Source organism: Xenopus tropicalis, chromosome 3 (assembly GCF_000004195.4).
Source record: "Xenopus tropicalis strain Nigerian chromosome 3, UCB_Xtro_10.0, whole genome shotgun sequence".
NCBI lineage: Eukaryota > Metazoa > Chordata > Amphibia > Anura > Pipidae > Xenopus > Xenopus tropicalis.
Genome location: NC_030679.2, coordinates 38,047,989 through 38,062,669, shown reverse-complemented (window position 1 = coordinate 38,062,669; position 14,681 = coordinate 38,047,989). Strand labels below are relative to the sequence as shown.

At 35.8% G+C, this 14,681-nt stretch overlaps 1 protein-coding gene across 1 annotated transcript; it reads right to left on the bottom strand.

Annotated features, from left to right (window-relative positions):
* Positions 1 to 2,540: 2,540 nt before the first annotated feature.
* Positions 2,541 to 4,129, bottom strand: LOC100485681 (UPF0329 protein ECU05_1680/ECU11_0050). The gene is made up of 3 exons (XM_031898132.1): positions 3,882 to 4,129; positions 3,707 to 3,780; positions 2,541 to 3,220 (listed from the first exon to the last, which is right to left on the bottom strand). Exons 1-3 carry the CDS (start codon positions 4,001 to 4,003, stop codon positions 2,907 to 2,909), a joined length of 510 nt encoding a protein of 169 aa, XP_031753992.1. The 5' UTR covers positions 4,004 to 4,129; the 3' UTR covers positions 2,541 to 2,906.
* Between the last annotated feature and the right edge of the window lie 10,552 nt (positions 4,130 to 14,681).

Here is a 14,681-nt window from a genome sequence, read left to right as displayed (position 1 = left end):
CATAAGCTGTCTAATGAACTTATGTATACTAATCATCCCCTGTAGAGGTTTATAGACATGAATGGGTACAAAAGATAAAGCTTTCAGACAGCCATTTTAGAATTAGTCAAAGGGTGCTGACTCAAATTAAAAACTAAGCCCACCTGTACCTAGGGGGACGGCCCCTTTTGGTATTTTTTGTGTTTGTGGCCACATTTTTTTCTTATGTGGCCTGTGTCTGGTTCTATAGGAAGTTGAGTATTGATTAAAAAATTTGCAGAGCCCTTAGTATTGTAACTGCTGGAGTTATCAGAACTGAGGTCTATGGTATGTAGATTTAGTTCACAGATAATTCTATGGGTTTTCTTAATCTGTTCTGTCCTTTGTTCCAATAATCCCATCGTATACACTTTTATCTTTGGAATCTTCAACCACTTTTGATAACTTGTCTTGAAGCAAATTCATTTCTGCTGGTATGATTTTAGTACAGGTATGGGATCCGTTATCCAGAAAGTTCCAAATTATAGAAAGGCCATATCCCATAGACTCCATTTTAATATTTAAAAATGATTTCCTTATTGCAGGCAAAACAATCTTATTGGGTTTAATTCTGTATAAATGAATTTTTTGTAGACTTAAGGTATGGAGAGCCACATTATGGAAAGATCACTTATCTGTAAAACCCCAGCATTCTGAATAACAGGTCCCATACGAAGAGTTTCCATAAGTAAATAAAGAAAAGTAATTCATTTACTAGGGTTGTCCAGAGACAAATTATTTTTAACTGAATGTAGTGATCCAAAATAAACACTTGCAGGGTTATTCATATATTTTGATCTATTTTCTTTGAAAGGGCAATTTTTCCATACTGATTGGACAGGACTGTAGATAATGAAATACAAGTATGAGACCTGTTATCCAGAATGTCCAGGACCTGGGGCTTTCTGGAGAAAAGGGATCTTTCTGTAATTTGGATCGCCATACCTCATGTCTGCTCAAAAACATTCAAACATGAAATAAACCCAATGGGAGATGGCCTTTCCGTAATTCAGATTCTGGATAGCGGGTTTCCAGATAAGGGATCCCATACATGTACTGTGATGTCATCTTAATTACCAGTTTGTATGAGATTATCCAGCCATATCTGCTGCTATATTTTTACCAACTACTCAAAGATACCGTATATACTTGAGTATAAGCCGAGATTTTCAGCACTAAAAATGTGCTTAAAAAGTGAACCTCGGCTTATACTCGCGCTTATACTCGTATATATACAGTATATGTATTCCCCGTGGACGACCTAACGCACGTGCTGCCGCGCATGCGCGCAGCATCGTTGACTAGCAGCGGCTTCATCGCCGCACATCAGTACAGCGGGACCTTACATGGCAGCGTATGTGCTCATTGTATACAACCAGCGGCTGCATCGGCAGGCTCGGTGGCGCTCGGTGGCGCTCCCACCACAATACTGTGATATAGTGTGGAAAACTGCATCAGTAAGGATCTCATGTATAAATTGATAATTTTTTTTGGTTACCGGTATGTCATTAAAACCAATCATCATTTTGTACTTACAGTTATAGAAGGGGAACAGTTGAACACCACACTTCTTTGTTATTAAAATTAAGTAGGTGTTTTGCCAACTGCATCTTGGTGTGTCAAGTGGTACATATATATCACAAGATACTTCATATTTACTTGGTTGATTTTTCAATGCCTATGATTAAGTTTGCCTGCGCACAAAACACGTTAGGCATGATGTCTTTAATGGGTCAATAAAGCTGAGTTTTAAAGTGGATATCCACTTGCTTGAAGCTACCTTTGGATATATGATTTTTCAATTCAGCAACTTGGAAATCTGAGCAGATGTTTATATTATTTTGTCACAACCATATTCCATTTTTTCAGATTTTGTACATTGATATTCCTGTACCTAAAACACACTTTAAATATGAAGACAATGAAGTCCAGATATTCAATTATTTATGGTATACTTTTAGTTCTAAATTACACTGTTTACATAGCAACAGAGCTTTCAGCCAGCGCTACACATTAGAACTGCTTTCAGCTAACCTATTGTTTCTCCTACTCCCATGTAACTGGAGGAGTCCCAAGCCGCACTTGGATTTCTTACTATTGCGTGCTATTCTGATATGTACTGGGAGCTGATATCTTGATGCTTTCATATTGTTCTGCTAATTGGCTGCTGGGAGGGGGGGATATCACTTCAACTTGCAGTAGCGGCTGCATTTCCCTCGGCTTATACTCGAGTCAATAAGTTTTTCCGGTTTTCTTAGGTAAAATTAGGTACCTCGGCTTATATTCGGATCGGCTTATACTCGAGTATATACGGTAAATACCTATGTCTGTGAACATCTGGTCCTATAATCAATTCAAAATGTTATGCTAAACTTGTTTATAAAGATTAAATAAAGACAATTGTAAAATGATTAATATTAAATATAGCATTACAGCAAACAGGCATTATAAAAAATACTTCTATACTTTTAACATTAATAAAAATGTCATAATTTTATTGAAATAATCAAAATTAAGTTACATTTATATTCCTAAAAAAATATATCTTCTTTAAAGGTAAAACACCTTTGCTGATCCATTTGTCTAAATGCACAGGAAATGCACTATTTCCCAAGCACAGCAATTCTACGCAACTGAATTTCTTGCTCAGCTCCAGGATAAAGTAAAGGGCCCTATTGCTGGGAAATTTTCAGGGCCGGAATTGAAGTTAGGGTGCCCCGAGGCTGCCCCCTTTTGGATTCTCTTGCAATATTGCTTGCTAAGAAAAGTTTTCTTCAGTGCAGGAGGTTAACAATACTTGTGAAAATTGTAAATTACATGTGCAATATACATATTTTCACGTGCAGTTTTCTCTTCTGTCTCTTTCTTATCCTCACTACTTGTCTCTTTTATACTTTCTGCCATAATTTCTTCAGCTTTCCCAACATTTTCCTCTTTGCTGTTGGGTTTTTTTCAACTTCACTGTGTTCTGCTTTTTGCTCTTTCCTCATCTTTTTTGTCAGATTCCTCAATGCCAGTTTCCATTTCCTCTTGTTTCTTTTCTTTGCTTGTTTCATAGCAGTTGCCTCCTCTTCTGTCTCATTATTATCATCAGTACTGTGTTCTGCTTTTTTCTCTTCCTTTTCTACATCTTTTTTGTCAAGTTCCACTATATCTTCTTCTCTCTTCTCCTCATTCTCAATCTTTACTTCTGCCTTGCTTCCTAAAGCAAACCATTGCAAATGCTTAGTGAATTTAATGATAGAATTAACACTATTTCTACAATATCCCATACTGCACCCTATTTTGAGATGCTTCCATTTGATCAAATTATCACCTAAAATTTTGTTTTATAAATAAACGTACACAATTTTGAAGGGAACACATTTAGCCCTATCTTTTTATAATGTCTGCAGTATGGCACAAACAAAAAAACCAGAAACCTAAAATAAATAATACTATAAAATAAAGCAACTCATTAAAGACAGAGATGTAACCCCCTGGATCTTTATCCAGGGGGTTACATCTTCAGGAACCCCCAGTCCTGCAAATTATCTTTGCATAAGTACAAAAATACAAAATTAAGTATCATATAGTAAAATATAAAATACATTTTTTCAGAGGGTTTTTTTTCTAGTCTATGTAATATATAGTCAGCTTTTGTAGGATTTTGTATGTTCATGAAGTAGATCACAAAATGTATACCTACCTTTGTTTTGTGTCCCATGAGTCGCAGAAGCTTCAGGAGTCTCAATATCCTTTCTGCGCTTTATACATCTTTTGCTAAGGTAAAAAAAAGATAAAACATCAGAATAAAAAGCCATTGCAGAATAATGAAAACAAATTAAAAGGCAAAGAAGAGAAGTAGGCTCTGAAGAACTTACCAAAGGAAGTAAACTAGAATGCAAATTATTTCCAGGGCAAGTACGCTAACGCATAGCAGGATTTTCAAGATAAAGACTTTCTTGTACCAAGGAATGTCTGTACCAAGGAGAAATACAATCATTAGGAGCACAGTATTCTAATCCCCTAAATAATTCTCTTTAAACAGTAATAAAACATTATAGCAACAAGAAATTGTAAAGCTTATTGCCAAACGAAACCATGTATGACAATATTCAGCTTATAAACAATAAAGTTCAAAAGGACCCATGCTCATAAATGTGTATCCAATGTTTCAGCCCACATTAAGGGCCTTTATCAAGGACAGAATACAAGTGAACAATTATGTGCTTTTATACCCTAGCTTCCCCCATTCCCCCATAAAACACCTTTGCTGATCCATTTGTCTAAATGCACAGGAAATGCACTATTTCCCAAGCACAGCAATTCTACGCAACTGAATTTCTTGCTCAGCTCCAGGATAAAGTAAAGGGCCCTATTGCTGGGAAATTTTCAGGGCCGGAATTGAAGTTAGGGTGCCCCGAGGCTGCCCCCTTTTGGATTCTCTTGCAATATTGCTTGCTAAGAAAAGTTTTCTTCAGTGCAGGAGGTTAACAATACTTGTGAAAATTGTAAATTACATGTGCAATATACATATTTTCACGTGCAGTTTTCTCTTCTGTCTCTTTCTTATCCTCACTACTTGTCTCTTTTATACTTTCTGCCATAATTTCTTCAGCTTTCCCAACATTTTCCTCTTTGCTGTTGGGTTTTTTTCAACTTCACTGTGTTCTGCTTTTTGCTCTTTCCTCATCTTTTTTGTCAGATTCCTCAATGCCAGTTTCCATTTCCTCTTGTTTCTTTTCTTTGCTTGTTTCATAGCAGTTGCCTCCTCTTCTGTCTCATTATTATCATCAGTACTGTGTTCTGCTTTTTTCTCTTCCTTTTCTACATCTTTTTTGTCAAGTTCCACTATATCTTCTTCTCTCTTCTCCTCATTCTCAATCTTTACTTCTGCCTTGCTTCCTAAAGCAAACCATTGCAAATGCTTAGTGAATTTAATGATAGAATTAACACTATTTCTACAATATCCCATACTGCACCCTATTTTGAGATGCTTCCATTTGATCAAATTATCACCTAAAATTTTGTTTTATAAATAAACGTACACAATTTTGAAGGGAACACATTTAGCCCTATCTTTTTATAATGTCTGCAGTATGGCACAAACAAAAAACCAGAAACCTAAAATAAATAATACTATAAAATAAAGCAACTCATTAAAGACAGAGATGTAACCCCCTGGATCTTTATCCAGGGGGTTACATCTTCAGGAACCCCCAGTCCTGCAAATTATCTTTGCATAAGTACAAAAATACAAAATTAAGTATCATATAGTAAAATATAAAATACATTTTTTTAGAGGGTTTTTTTTCTAGTCTATGTAATATATAGTCAGCTTTTGTAGGATTTTGTATGTTCATGAAGTAGATCACAAAATGTATACCTACCTTTGTTTTGTGTCCCATGAGTCGCAGAAGCTTCAGGAGTCTCAATATCCTTTCTGCGCTTTATACATCTTTTGCTAAGGTAAAAAAAAGATAAAACATCAGAATAAAAAGCCATTGCAGAATAATGAAAACAAATTAAAAGGCAAAGAAGAGAAGTAGGCTCTGAAGAACTTACCAAAGGAAGTAAACTAGAATGCAAATTATTTCCAGGGCAAGTACGCTAACGCATAGCAGGATTTTCAAGATAAAGACTTTCTTGTACCAAGGAATGTCTGTACCAAGGAGAAATACAATCATTAGGAGCACAGTATTCTAATCCCCTAAATAATTCTCTTTAAACAGTAATAAAACATTATAGCAACAAGAAATTGTAAAGCTTATTGCCAAACGAAACCATGTATGACAATATTCAGCTTATAAACAATAAAGTTCAAAAGGACCCATGCTCATAAATGTGTATCCAATGTTTCAGCCCACATTAAGGGCCTTTATCAAGGACAGAATACAAGTGAACAATTATGTGCTTTTATACCCTAGCTTCCCCCATTTCAAAAAATGTTTTCTTACATGACGTCATACTTTGTTAAGTCAAACAGTATCAACTGCTAATCTCATAGACAACATAAGTATATATATATATCTCAAACATATCTATATATTTGCAGTATCATTATTGGTGGAATATAAAACTTACCAGAATTTTCTTCAAGATATTTTATATTTTCATTGTTTTTTGATGAATCTGCATTAAAAAAAATATATATATATATATATAAATTAACAGATGTAATAGTGAGCATAAATATAATTCATTTCAAACAAATGTAATAAAACACTATATGACAAATCATCATCTTAAATATAACTTGATCATTAGTTATCAGTTATAATTCTAAAATAATGTAAAATAAGTTAAAGGAATTTCATAAAATCTAAATACTGCAAAAGATTTTACCCTTCATTTTACCATAGCTGTAAGTAGGACTAAACGAAACACTATATGCCACATCATTATTATATTTATATTATACATATAATATATTATCATATAATTTATTATATTCGATTATAAATTCTTAAATTTAAGATAATTTTCGTACCTGTAGTTTTAGATAATGTATATATAAATTGAATAAAAAAGAATAAAATAAAATAAGAAATATGTGTCTTCATTGTAGCTCTTAGCTCGACTGAATAACACTGAGAGATGATGTCCCTTTTCCACTTACTCCTCATACTCTTCATAATGATGTCACAGCATGGAAGCATTGTGATGTCACAATGTAGCACACACACACACACAGAGGCTTGTAATTTCCTGCTGTTTATAATCTACTCAACTCATTATGATGTCACTGAATGCACAGCAACTGTCAAAGCAATCTGAAATGCATCTGAACGCCCCAAAATTCAGTTGATCCTTTAATAACAAACTCTAATAACAAATAAAGTAAAAGTGAAAGTTGTTCTAAAAGGGGAACTATTGGTTCAAATAAGAAATGTATGCAACTAATTAGTTATTAGCTATACAGAAAAATTACCAATAGACCATATGAGGTTTTTTTAACATATTCAAGTAAATATTTTATGTATATTAAGCAGTTCGCAGTGTGCCTCACATGACCCATCTGTTCCTTTATAGGAGCTTGGAGCTAAATATCATTTTGAAGGCACCTTTCACTTTCTCCTCAGGAAGTGTATATTGCCTATTGAGAGCTACACTGTTGTTTTTATTTTGTTTTTGCATTGAAGAAATATTGCCCCAAAGGTCTTATACAGAAATGCTAATGATTTTTTACATTATAACTGTTTTAATTTGTCTTCTTTGTGGTCACAAACCTGTTTTTTAGAGCCATAATGTGCTTGTTACATATGCTGTCATCTCACTTGTGACATTGACTGAACGATAAGGAAATGTCTGCACTGGGGGGTCATGTTGCGTTGGCTGCAGGTAACCTGAAATTTTGGAGCACTGACGCGTGTGATTCATGGGCCCGCGTGTCACCCACAATTTCCTGTGGGCAGCAGCAAAAAGCTTTTCCTTGCAGAGGTTGTTGGGGTTTGAGTCCCTGGTTTACACCCCTTGCAGTTGAAGTTGTGGTTATGTGAATGATGAGTGAACAAACAGACAAATCATTCAAAAGTGAAGACACAGTAAATAACTGTATAATAACAGAAATAAGTAAATATTAAACTGGCACTAGAGAATTACTTCATATATTTGCTTTGCAAGTATTGGTAATAATCATTTTAAATGTAAACATTTTGCTTGATATTTATGAATATTGGATGGATAAGTTTTAAAATAAATATGTTTTAAAATAAATATCTGGCCAGTAAATAAACAGGTCAATTTGGACATCAAACGCCCACAACTAGTATCACTGGTTATACTGTATATGGTATTTTAGTAGTAGTGCATCTGCTACTGCACAACATTTGCATGGGGTTTATTTGCTACCAGAAAATTCTACAGTACTGTTTAGGGCCCATAAAATACAATCCTATTTTGAATGTTCACAATAGTCAGTCTGAATAATATTATGTTTTTATTACCTAGTAAAACTTATAGAAGTTGTAGGTTATACAGTATAGTAGTCTGTGGTAGTATATGTCTATGTAAAAAAAAAAAGGAAAAATGATTGTAGCTCTTTTTTAATTTTAACTTTCATTTTGCTTATATTGTGTAGGGACCCATATGGTTAATATGCCCCTATGACTTTAAACTTACAATTTCCTCTTTCTCCTGGTTACTGGGCAAAGATCCATGTATCTAGGTTACCATTTGAATTCTGTGCTTTATTGGTTCATAGGTAGACCACTCCCTTTGCACTCTAATATAGTGTTTAGCAAAAGGATGGATCTTCCTTGTTGGCTGTTGTACTGCAAAAGAACCTTCTGGCATCCATTCATTTATTTTGCACACAGCCTGAGTGAGTTGTAATTGCACTACATCCCCTTGATCTTTCCATGTAGTGAAAGCCCATTTTGTACTATGTACCCCATGCTCTAAAGCCTATAAAGCTGATATTGCCTGTTTTCACGGCCAAATAGGGGTTACAATTGCTAAAGAAATGAGAGTGGTTTAAAGTAATTAAAAGTTATCATTGTCTTTGGCACAAAAATGCCTTGGTCCAGCACTAAGTGGAAGTGGCATTTTACCCACAAATTGCACATACGGCTGAACATTTGCTTGTAGCTTTGTATTTTTTAAGTGATTTTAGTGCAGCCTTTCTTGTTTTCTTTTTGTTCCTTACATTTTTGTAAGCAATATTTTTATTTTGTAGCCTCTTCACAAAGAAACATTACATGTTTGAATGCATACTTACAATATATAAAACACAGCTAGTGTACTTTCAGTAGGTGAAGTCTGAACTTAAAATATTTCTATGCATTTTTTTCATTTTGGTATCCATATACTTCCCATACTTTAGTACTTTAATGCATATTGGGATCAAAGACCTGTAGCATAACTTAATAGACACAGGTCCTCCTGCAAAAAAAAAAAAAAGTCTAATCGCCCCATGTGTCTTTGGCCAAAGAAGCCAGATACATTTGTTTGGTACAGGTATCGGACCCCTTATCCGGAAACCTATTATCCAGAAAGTTCTGAATTACAGAAAGCCATCTCCATTGTAATCAAATAATTCACATTTTTAAAAATGGTTTCCTTTTTCTCTGTGATAATAAAACAGTACCTTGTATTTGATAGTAACTAAGATATAATGAATCCTTATTGGAGCCAAAACAACCATACTGAGTTTAATTACTGTTTAAATATTTTTTTAGTAGACTTAAGGTAAGAGATCCGAATTATTGAAAGACCCCTTATCCGGAAAACCCGGGTCCCAAGCATTCTGGATAGCAGGTCCCATACCTGTACACAGGATAACAACTGGATGATAATAGGATTCTATTATTCTTATTTAGGCACATTAGTTAAATTCCCTATATACATTCATTAATTGGGCTGGCCTTGCACAATGTTAAAAGCATGAATGTATCTTAGCAGGACACAGTACAACTGCATCCATTTAGTAGGACTGGATCTCCATCTAATAATATATTCTCATGGGCTCCTATATGCCTCACCTTGTTCATTATGTGTGAGTATACATAATGTACTTGAACGGTTATATATATTTATATAAAATATGTGTTTATTATATACGTTACAGGGATTTAAGAAAAGTAGCTTATTCTTTATGTATTACTGCTATCTCAGAAGGAAGAAGGGTTTGGTAAAATTATTTAAATCCTGCTTTTTTGGGGAAAGATTATTGCAATATTTGTTGCTTGTCTTTAATTGCTGCAATGTGTGCAGTGTTTTGTGCCATTTTAAAAAGTTGAAAGTTTTGAAAAATATTAATTGCATGTGTGTTGTGATCTAGCAAAGCTTTGAGTTGTATGTGTTTGCCTTCTGACTCTTCGTGGGTTGAGGAAGCTAGTGTTTCTTTGTGGATATTTTCCAGCTAAGGAATATTTAGTTTTTGCTTGTTTTTTTTTCTTCAGACTTGAACCCAAGGCAGTAATATGGCCTACACATTAGATTGTTTCTCATAGAATGTCTGGATCTGTTCCTGTACATTATTTCTGTTATTACTTGTATTTTGGTTGTTAAAGGACTTGAGATGGTTAAACTTCCAGTTGTATTCTGGCTTGGTTAAATTAGGTATGTGGAATTCAGAGTTAGCTGGAGTTAACTGCCCTAGGAGTAGCTGAAGCTTTTGCCAAAGAGCAAGCCCTACAGTGGGGGCCTGCGAGTGATACAGGTTTTTTTGGCTAATGAGGAATAAATGAGTGATTTGCAGCTGTTACTGATGTTATATATAGTTCATTGGAAACCTCCAATTTAAATTAAAAAAAAGTCAGTGTCAGACTGGGGATCCTTCGTCCCACCAAAGGAACTTACCGCTAGGGCCCCAGCCACAATCGACCATTTGCTACCACTACCATATCCATTGAAATTACCTTGCCAAAATAAATAGGCCATGTCCAGCTGTGTGTCCTTTAATAAACCTTCCTCTATATACAGTACAGTATCAGTGAATACAGAGAGCCAAGCAGTGGTACTGACACCCCAGGTGCATTATACACAGTGACACTGGGATTTTCTGACACTATTATTCCCCAGAAAACAAAGTAGGCTAAACCCATTGCTAACTTGTATATAGAATACCACAAAACACAAGGTATGATTGCAATGGCAAGCTATATTACTCTCAGAATTTATAGCCTTAATGCAGCTGCATTTTTATATATAATATTCTCAAAACTCATATTAGGATGAACATAATTAAATAATCTAAAAATACATAGCATGTTTAATGCAGTGGCAATTTCATGTATAGCATCCTCAGAACACAGTGAAATTTCACATGAACTGTCACAGAACACATAGATGTTCAAATGTAGTGGCAATTTTATAGATAACAACTGAACACAGTGTAATTTAAACTCTGCAAAATGGTAGGGCAAGAAAGAAAACAGCAGATGGTTAGGGCAAGAAAGGGATAATGTTTGGTGTGGGCAAACACAGAAAATAAACAGCACCAGAAAGTACAATGAATTGTTGCATTTGACTTTAGTCCTAAGCATAAACACAGTCCAAGTATCCAGCCCCATGCTCCATAAAGCGTATTGCATTGGTCCAGGTGCAGTCACATGGAGTGAATTTTGGTGTGGAACTTCATATTCAAGCAGTTTTGTGCCAGAATCTGTTCTGTGTGCCTGGTTCACTATAATCGCAACTTGCCTTTTATGAATTTGCCAGCCCAGTCCCTCCACAATCCAGTGTGACATTAGCTTCCACTTAGTAATGTGCAGTTTGGCCTGAAACCCACGAGTTCCACAGCCTGGGGAGGATTCGGGAAAACTTTCTCTTAGGTTTGGGCTAAGCTCTCCCTTCCACCCATCCTTACTCTGCCCAGCATTCACCCCTACGGGAGTTCCTACAGAATACTTTATCTTTGAAGGAATGCACCCTAACACACAGGGACTGTTAGGGTTAAGAACCCAACAGGCAGGTAGAACCTTAGGCAGCAGGGCCCACTGAGGGTGGTCCACTGGCACTTCACCTAGTAACCCAGTGGGCCTGTCCTCCACCTAGCACCTCTGCATTGTCCTATTACAGATTTAATATTGTCTTTAGCAGAGACCTTAGGGGAGGTTATTATTCCAAAATACTGAATTTCTTGACCCATATAAGACCCCCAGATTGGATATGAGGTCTAAAGCAAGTTTCGCTGATTTATCAATAGAAAGTAATGGGGGGGGGGGGAAATAAGAAGTCATCAGTGCACATGTCCAGTTTGTCCTCTATAAGACCAATTGTGGGATAGCCTGAAAGTAAGGTTAATGGACTCAACAGCCACCGAAAATGAGAGGGGGACAGGGAACACTCTTGCTTGGTCTCCCTTGACTGAGTAAAGGTGTGAGAGAATAAAGAACATGCACACTAAAAAAGTATATGCTTATTAGTAAAGATTGGCAGCAAAATTCTGCATTTCGCCATTGGCAAATTGTTTTGTGAAACTGGCAAAAAAATTAGTGAGAAAAAGTCGTAGTCACATCAAAAAAATCATTGCCGCATCAAATAAGTTGCTGCTGGATCAAGTCACGTGTAAAAAAAGTCCCGTTCATCAAAAAAATCATGCATTAGCTGCGTTTCACAAATTTTTTGCTGTTTTACAAGTTTTTTTGCCAAACCGAAACAGGACAGATTCTCTTATCACTAATGTTTATATATATTTCTGTTTTGAGAACTTTTTATTTTATACAAAATATATATATACAACATTGGAACAAAGCTAAAGTTAAAAGGAATAGCTACAACCCCATGAAAATATTTTTGTCTTTGAAATAATGCTGAATGTGCATTAATGTCTAACTGTAAGTGCAATGCAGTTCTGAGGGGCAGCAGGATGGTTCCCATATTAATACTTGGCAGCTTTTTATTTACTAGTATATACTTATCTATATTTTTAGATGTTGTGTGGGTAGCGAGGGGGGCCAACCATGATTTTGCAATAGTTACTTTGGCTTGGGCAAATATATTTGCTATAAGGGCCCAGTACACCAATGATTATATAGTATTATTCTCTGCTACATTACCTTGACTATTTTTCTCTTCAGATTCACAAATGTTACTATTTGGATCACTGCACAGATCATCAACCAAATTCAAATTACTATAGGATATTGCCAGCATGTATGTAGTACCATGCCTTCCTACCTGCGAACCCCCAAAACACAGTGAATTGTACTTATTGGATATTTTATGGAGCACAGGAATGACTGCATACCTAAGTATGATCTGCTGAGTGCCAGGTCCTCTAAAAGTCCCCCTCCTCCAATGAGTACACTGTATCTTTCTGCTAGGCCTTAATGTGGTGGATAGGCACACTTCAACTATTGTGCTAAATATTTTGACAATATGTCCAAAATTATTTTATAATAAGAGCCCAAGAATCCATCTGGGCCCAGGGTCTATGGTATTTTATTTTTTTTGATGATCTTTCTTACTTCTTCTGGGGACACCTACCTATCTAGTCATTTTGCTTACATGGGCGATAGTGTTGACAGCATGCTAGAATATAACATTGCCCTGGGAGGTTTTAATTTTAGAGATAGGCATGTTTTAGGAAAGAGACATTTTTGAAGTGTCCAGCTCTTGAAGTTCTGTTCAGCGTTGGCTCTATTTTCATTGTGTTGAATTTGTCTCGTAAGGTGGCCATACACGTTAAGATCCGCTCATTTGGCGAGGTCGCCAAGCGAGCGGATCTTCTCCCAATATCCCCACCTATGGGTGGGCGTTATCGGGCCCTGGGGCCAAACGATCGCATTATAACGGCGGCAATGGGCGCAGTTTGGCCCTGGGACCAAACGATCGAATTAGAACAGCGGCAATGGGCGCAGTTGGTGCGGGGACCACATCAACGAGCTGATGCGGTCCCCGATCCAACTAAACTCTTTTAACCTGCCTGATCGATATCTGGCCAATTTCAGGCCAGATATCGGTCGGGATGCCTGTCATTCCTGCTCCTACACGGGCCTACAAGGGACCGATATTGGCAGCTACAATCGGCCCATGTATGGCCACCTTTAGACTGGAGAAGAGTCTACCTTGTTATGGGCTTCCATTTGGAGTAGATTATCACCTATGTATCTTCAGAGTCATCCTATTTGCTTGCTTTTTATTAATGTTGGCTATCTGGATAAGATGGCCCATCATTTTTACCTTTTGAGCCTCCCGCAGATTTATATAGTTAGATAGATACAGTCAGGCCCCATACTGCTACATAATATTACATTATTTAATACGTTACTTAAAGCTTTACTCTTTTTAACCTATATGCTCATTGTGGTTGGGGGTACCATTGAGGAGGATGCAAACTTTGGACAGGGTGAGTCTTGTTATAGGTTGTATAGGAGTCTAAATTGTCATCTAAATATTTTAAATGTTGGGCATTTCATTTTTAATTTGAGGTATCTTTAGGATAACTACATTGATTCTCCATGTGCCTAAACTTAGTTTGTCCCAAACCCTACAAAACTATATTTCCGATTTCTGAACATTTAACAAAAGCTCACATGCAGTGCAGTTTAAGCAAATAATTCTAATTTTAAAAATATATTCCTGTTTCATAATAATAAACAGTGCAGGTTATGGAATGGGGTTTAGAAAGCTCTAAATAATGGGATTTTTTTTTCAAATAATTACATTTTTAAAAAAATGATTGCCTTTATCTCTGTAATAATAAAACAGTACCTTGTACTTGATCCCAAATATAATATAATGAATCCTTAAATGAGGCAAAACCATCCTATTGGGTTTATTTAATGTTTAAATGATTTTATAATAATCAAAATTATTGAAAGACTCCTTATTAAGAAAACCCCAGGTCCCAAATATTGTGGTAACAGGTCCCATACCTTTACCTTGTACTTGATGGTATCTGAGCTACGTGAATCCACATTAGGAGCAAAACAATCTTATTGGGTTCATTTCATGTTTCAATTATTTTTAGCATGTAACACAGTCCCAAGCATTCCTGATGATAAATCCCATATCTGTACTATAAATGAAAACTAATAAAGAAAAAATACTCTTATTTTTTATTCCTAAAACCACATATTTTAGTTCTTAATAAACCTACACTAGTAGTTGGAGGATGATGATTCTACATAAGTGCAAATGACAATGTTGGCTCCCAAAGAAGCAGCACAATGTTGTGGGTATGGGGTTTTCTTTTGAATAGATCTACAACCTAGTAGTTAAAGGGTGTAGTC

Excerpts from the sequence above, each read along its gene's own strand:
- LOC100485681 (XM_031898132.1), bottom strand. The coding sequence starts at position 4,003 with ATGATTGTATTTCTCCTTGGTACAGACATTCCTTGGTACAAGAAAGTC. Across the intron at positions 3,781-3,881 it reads ATTCTAGTTTACTTCCTTTG|CAAAAGATGTATAAAGCGCA; the intron begins GTAAGTTCTTCA and ends TTTTTACCTTAG. Across the intron at positions 3,221-3,706 it reads TCATGGGACACAAAACAAAG|GAAGCAAGGCAGAAGTAAAG; the intron begins GTAGGTATACAT and ends GGTTTGCTTTAG.